The sequence below is a fragment of the Helianthus annuus genome, chromosome 17 (genome assembly GCF_002127325.2).
Source record: "Helianthus annuus cultivar XRQ/B chromosome 17, HanXRQr2.0-SUNRISE, whole genome shotgun sequence".
NCBI classification, from domain to species: domain Eukaryota; kingdom Viridiplantae; phylum Streptophyta; class Magnoliopsida; order Asterales; family Asteraceae; genus Helianthus; species Helianthus annuus.
Genome location: NC_035449.2, coordinates 17,216,437 through 17,223,265, shown reverse-complemented (window position 1 = coordinate 17,223,265; position 6,829 = coordinate 17,216,437). Strand labels below are relative to the sequence as shown.

At 29.2% G+C, this 6,829-nt stretch overlaps 1 protein-coding gene across 1 annotated transcript; it reads left to right on the top strand.

Annotated features, from left to right (window-relative positions):
* The first annotated feature begins 5,304 nt into the window (after window positions 1–5,304).
* On the top strand, window positions 5,305–6,546 carry LOC110939562 (probable WRKY transcription factor 75). The gene is made up of 2 exons (XM_022181118.2): window positions 5,305–5,723; window positions 6,348–6,546. The coding sequence occupies exons 1-2, from the start codon at window positions 5,389–5,391 to the stop codon at window positions 6,520–6,522; spliced, it is 510 nt and encodes a 169-aa protein (XP_022036810.1). The 5' UTR covers window positions 5,305–5,388; the 3' UTR covers window positions 6,523–6,546.
* Window positions 6,547–6,829: the final 283 nt, after the last annotated feature.

The window sequence follows — 6,829 nt, the reverse complement described above, 5'->3', positions numbered from 1 at the left end:
TTTACAGTTTGACCCCTAGAGTTTGATAATTCCATTATTTTATGCTGGCAACTCATAACTAAGCATGTTTTTAGGTATTCCAAGTGTATCAAAGTAATGTATGAGTATAATTCACGTATAATTGATAATTTCAAGTATTTCAAGTGTCGGTTTTTGCGTATAAACATGTATTCGAGATTGTAGCGTATAACACATGTATGTAACGTGTATAAGTATAAAAATGAATTCTATTATGATCAAAATCTCAGATTACAAGATTGGAAAAGAAATACGAATACTTTATGAATACAAATTTCCAAAAATATAAATACGATTACAACTTTCTAAATATGGAAAGTACAGAAATGCGAAGCGTTACAACTAGCATTCATTGATAGCACTTTCACCCAAGTTACAAGGGCTAATAACAAATCAAATTTTGATGTAGGCATTTAAATAAACACTTGGTGGGCATTATTTATAAGGCTATCAAAATTTCTTGATTTTACCCACTAATCACCTTGTAATTACAAATCAACAATGTCATACACTCATTTACATCAAGTTAATACAAAATTTCCAACTATTAAAGCCAATATATCAAATCACCATACAAGAATTTGGGGTTTCAATCCTATGTTAAGACCCACTCCATAACAAGTATGAACATTTACCCAAACCTATAATTTACTCAATTATTTCACGCACTAGCTCACATGGTGATTACAAACACGATTACTACATGAACATCCATATAGTTGCTAGGGCTCATGCTAGGTTTCTATCATTTTAAGGATTTTCATCAAAATCACCATTAGATGAGATTCTGCAACTCACCTTATGATTTACATACTTAGGTGATTAGGAGTTCGAGATTATGCATCAATTTAGGGCTGAATCAACCTTCAATTTTGACAAATTTGCTGAATTTGAAGTTCTCCTCTTCTCCGCTTATGTGTATGTGTTGACACACTCAACCCAACATCTGAGTTTTAGTTTTATTCTCATCTTTTATTTATTATACTTTCCCAAGTGGTCAAGTTCAGCCCCCTTAGTTTTGTTAGTCATTTTCGTTTTATCATAACTCATTTACTCGTTACTAATGGACAACTAGTATTAACTCGTTACTAATAGACAACTAGTATTAACTAGGTTTAGTATCAACCAGACAACTAGTATTAACTAAGTATCAAATAAGCAGGAATAGTCAAAATTAACATTTTTGGGTGTTACACGCAACCAACCACCATTCCACCACCGCAATCTAACTATAGCAAAAAAAGGTAGACGAGGAGAATATTAAAGCGATAGTGGTAATGCTTATGGGTACGTGGTTATAAATATGGTGGTGGTGGTCACGAGCTTGTGGAAGTAATGGCTCGTGGTTGTGGTCACGTAGAAGTGGTGTAGATGGTGGTAGAGAGAAAGAGGTAAAGATAGATATGGGAGGTAATACACACACACATATATATACACACATACATATCTTTTTTATTGTAATTATTAAAATGAGTTTTCAAATAAATTGGTAAAAGTGTCAATTTGCCTTCCATTTAATAATTAAATTTAACTAAGTTAGGGGCACATAACAAACCATGTAAGATATGGAAACAAAAAAGTATAAATATCAACAATTTTGAACACAAAGGAAATGCGTTGAAATCTGTTATAAAAATAAAGGACAGTTGTAGCTAATTCCAAATTTTATTAGAGAGTTTAAGTATCACATGAACATATATATGTATATATAGGGAGATAATCATGAGAAAACTCTAGAAATCCAATCTAATGATTGATATCTATGTTTATTTTGTATGGGGTTTAGTTTTAGGGTTTACTATTTAATTGTTAAAGTTTAGGGTTAGATTTGTATTTAGTTTTTAGTCGTTCGCCTTTAAGGTTTAGCTTTTAGTATTTATGGTTCTGGGACTAGTATTTAGAGTTTAGGGTTTAGTAATGGTTAAATAGAAATTTCTTACGAATAGTAGTTTTCTCTTAGCATTCCCCTATTATGAGAAAACTCCTCTTTATGAGAAAACTCTATCTAATCATTACGAAACTCTAATACGAACCTAAAGAGCTAAACCTTAAACACTGAAAAACTAAACCCTAGAAGATAAATCTTAAAGACGAACATCTAAAAACTAAATATAAGTGCTAAAACTAAACCCTGAACTATAAAAATTAGATCATACACTCTAAAAACTGAACCCTAGAAAAAGATCAACATAAATATCAATCGTTAGACGAAGTTTTCTCAAGTTTCCTCACGAATATATATATATATATGTTACATTAAAAATTAGTCTTTTCAAAAAAAATCACTCAGCGTTTTTTTCTACTATGAACGCTTGATTATGTGTATATTACATGCTCTAAGTTTTTTTATTAATAAAAAAATCAATTTGTTACATAAGGGTTTCACAAATTTTCTCAACTTAAATGGATTTTTTCAAAAACATGATTTGAATATATAGTTATTATCAATGATACTTTTAAAACATGATTTGAATATATTATTACTAGCAGGGTATCCGCGCGATGCGACGGGGGCGACACTTTGTATTGCGACACTTGTTTCTGGTAGTTTTCTTATTCGTATAATATTTATGATAACATTATTGTGGTGGATATATGTCATAAGTTTACACATATGTAAAAGTTTTGTTTTTTTTATAAAAAATAATAATCAAAAGACAAAAAATAATTTTTTTTATAAAAATTAATAATCAAAAGACAAAAATTAAAAGATAAGTTGTTATAATTGTAAAGTTTGTTTATTTTATTGGTTAAATTATAAAGTATAATTATTCTTTAAAGTTCATAACTTTTTCTAAATATCCACATAGTACCCATCCAATAAACTTTAAGTTTAAAATTTTCGTTTTATAAAAATAAAAATAGTATCTGACTCTTAAGTACGTTTTAGAGCTTTAACTTAAATTGTTAAATTTTGGTTTTTTACAAATATAAAAAATTTATATATTTATAAAATTTCAATAACTGTTTTTATAAAAAAAAATAGAATGATAAGAGTTTATATCTTTATTAACTTTATATCATAATAAGTTCAAATTTTTAGTTCCTAACTAATCTTATCTATATGAGTCTAATTTTAACTAATAATCTCTAAAAATATGCAACACAATCTACTACTATGTATCTAGTCAAGTTGGTAAATAATTCTTTTAGAACTAACTAATATTATCTATAACAATATAGTTGAACTTATAATTCTTAAAAATTTGCAACCCAGTTTAGAATTTATCTAGTAAAGATTGTAAATTTCTGGAGTATTTTATTTATATTACTTGTTATAAAAATGTTTATAAAATAATTATTTTTTATTAACTTTATATCATAGTAGGTTCATTTTTTTAGTTTAGCTTTAAAGTTATTACTTTATTACTTTTTAATTAAGAAATGCAAATTATTAGATTAATATCCAAGAATAACTGCAATATTTTATAATTTCAGTTTGACTATATCTAACTGCAATATCTATTTATTGCAACTTTACGATATTAACTTATATAAGTTCAGTTGACTTGTAAATTTATGATATTAACTTTATTTTGAACTTTATTAATATGGTTAATAACTGCATTATATTAACACCAAAGATAAAGTTCAAATATAAAATAAACTTTATTCAAAACGTCTAGGTCAAACATAACAACTGAAAATGAAAAAAAAATATAAAAACACTTGATAGATTTCATATTAGACTGCATGAAATCTGTTCCGCTTCTGAATTGACACTCAACGTATTTTTAATCGGATTTTCTGGTTTGTGCTTGAATCGACAGTATCTTCTAATTCCTCTTCTTTGTCATTGTCCTCAGAATCGTCTAAATTAATAACCTCACTTCATTTCCATTAAGAGAGTCTCTTGGATCTCTTCCTTTGAGTCTCAAACTTCCGATCCCTATAAATGACAAAAATTGAATACAAAAGTTAAAAAAGATTAAATAAACCTTAAAATTACATCTTCACTAAATTCACATTGAAGATTAAACTTGTATGGAGTAAACATTGCAGCATAAGAAATAATATCAATAATTTTATCACCATCATCCTGCAACAAAACACACATATAATAACATAACGAACATGTTAATATGAAAGATATACACAAAAATAATACTTAAAAGCCAGCAAAATCAATACCTTAGAATCTTGTTCGACAAATATGTTGTTTAAATTGGCATGTTCATCATGCAATTGAATCTGAAAAATCAAATAAGTTATCATTCACAGAAAAGTAAATAAAAGAAAAAAAATATTCACCGTTGCGATATAACAAAACTGACCATTCGCAATTTTGAATTCAGAATTGGATCCATTTTTTTTTAACTTTGTTTAGCAATAGATATAGGAGTGTCCTGCTATTTTTATAGTAGTAACTATAAAAGTGCATTAGGGTTTAATTTTAGATTTGTCACCCCTTTTATTTAGGAAGTTTTTTGTGGTTAGTTTTAAGTTTTTATAATATATATCTAAAGATATATCTAAGTATAGATATTATGCAGTTTTAATAAAATAAAATGTGACAGAAAATATCTTCATTTTATGTTACGGTACTTTTAATTCTTTTTGTTTTTGTTTGCATAGTGGAGCCCATCTTTGTAGATTAGGCACATTAGATCACAAGTATTAATTACTTGTACATTAACGCATAATCGACTTGTACCTTTTAGTCCGTGCGTCGATATTGAACAAGACAACTACCGAAACGTCGACAAAAATGTGTAGGTCGTCATGCTATCTTTGGATTTTTTTAAACAGTATAGTTTATAAGATATGTCAAGAATACGTAAAAAATTATAAGTTTGTTATGGAGGGGTGAATTGTAACTAATTATCTATAATTTTGTTAAAATCTTAGGGATTTAAGGGTAATAATTTTAGGGGCTAAAAATAAATAATGTTTAAAAGACCAAAGTACCCTCATTTTAGGGGTCTTTCTATAAATAAAGAGGGGGAAAAATTCTTATTTTTTGGGTATCTTAAAATGCCCCTCTCTCATGCATTATAATATAGTATAGATAAATTCCCAAAAATAGGTGGTAAGGGTATGTCCCTAGCCAAATGTTTAAACTATAAACTTATGCATAAACGTGGTTCTTTAACACGGTTAAGATGTACCACAGGCCATAAGTGTAATGTGTCAAAAATAACAATTTTAATATGTCAATCTAAACAAGTTTCCAACAGGTTACAATTTTTTTTCAATTCATGTGACCAAGAAAGATGATGTTATTTGTCTTTTAGCATGATAGCCGCCCCACCTTTGTTCAATATAAGCAAATTGACCCACCATTAATCCTTCTTCACAATTCTCTTCTACCACCATTGCTCAGCCGCCGGTACTCCCTTCTCTCTCCTCTAACACTCTCTCTCTAAAAAAATGAACGACCCAAGTGGTGAAATTTTTTCTTACTCATCATCTTCACCATCATCATCATCAGCTGCTATTACTTCTTCATATTTATCATTAAACATGTTGAACAACAATCATGCTAGTTACGAACAGATGGCCGGGCCGGGCAGCGGTTCGGTGACCGACGGCGGTGGTGACGAGCTGAAGACGGTGTCAGGAAAGGTTAATGTTAGAAAACCGGAGAAGAAGGTTAAAAAACCTAAACATGCTTTTCAAACCAGGAGTCAAGTTGATATTCTTGACGATGGTTATAGATGGAGGAAGTATGGTCAAAAGGCTGTCAAGAATAATAAGTTTCCTAGGTATAATTCATATTTATTTTCTGCATCGTATTTATTTTCTTTAATTGTTAAATATAAAATTATATATGATCCTACCAAATTATAATCGGTTTTATTGTTAGAAATTACTTGAACACATGACATACATTTGATGGATTTTTCTTTCATATACTAATAATATAGGTTATTTTGTTGTGGAGTTGATTTTATTGGTCTGATTAGTTGTTTATGTGAAACATGCTAGGTCTATTTTTCTTCAAATATTTTTCTTAAATATTTAACACATGAAAAATATAAATGCTCTGTTTAATATGACCAAATATACATGCATCATGCATGTATGTATATAATACTTGTGGCTTAAAGATGATTTTGCATTAGTAAAATACTATTCTTCCTTTATCCTGTAATATACGTAACAAATATAATAATTGTGGCATAAAAATGGTCTTGCATTAGTAAATACTTCCTTGGACGGTCCTAGTTAACATTTTCATTCACTTGTGATGGTTACACAATGCTAGAAATTAGAAATATATATACTTGGTTATTATTATTAATAATAATATTTGATAACAATTAGTTTAGAATTTTTAATAATAAAACAGGCTTATTAACTTACTTAAATTAAACTTGTGTATACAGGAACTACTATCGTTGTACGCATCAAGGGTGCAATGTGAAGAAGCAAGTTCAACGACTATCACATGACGACGGAGTTGTGGTGACAACATACGAAGGAGTGCACTCACATCCAATCGAGAAATCTACTGATAACTTTGAGAATATTCTGACACAAATGCAAATCTACTCTCGTTAAAATGATTGATAACTTATTTCTTTCTTTCTTTCTGGTATATCCAATCCAACCCTAGGAAAAAATGTAAAGATGTTATTGTTAGACCATGCGTAATGGTTAAACACTATAATGCCCCCACCATGGGGCGTTTTGCGCCATGTGGCGTCCTAGTCAGCAAGGGGGCATTATAGCAAAAGTGGTGTAGTGGGTATAACGCCCCCATAATGCCCCATTCAATCCTTAAAAAAAAAAAAAAAACAAAACAAAGTTATTTCTTATTGGTGGGTCAAACATAAGTCAAACCTCCAACCAAGCAAAATGGCGTTTT

Excerpts from the sequence above, each read along its gene's own strand:
- LOC110939562 (XM_022181118.2), top strand. The coding sequence starts at position 5,389 with ATGAACGACCCAAGTGGTGAAATTTTTTCTTACTCATCATCTTCACCA. Across the intron at positions 5,724-6,347 it reads AAGAATAATAAGTTTCCTAG|GAACTACTATCGTTGTACGC; the intron begins GTATAATTCATA and ends TTGTGTATACAG.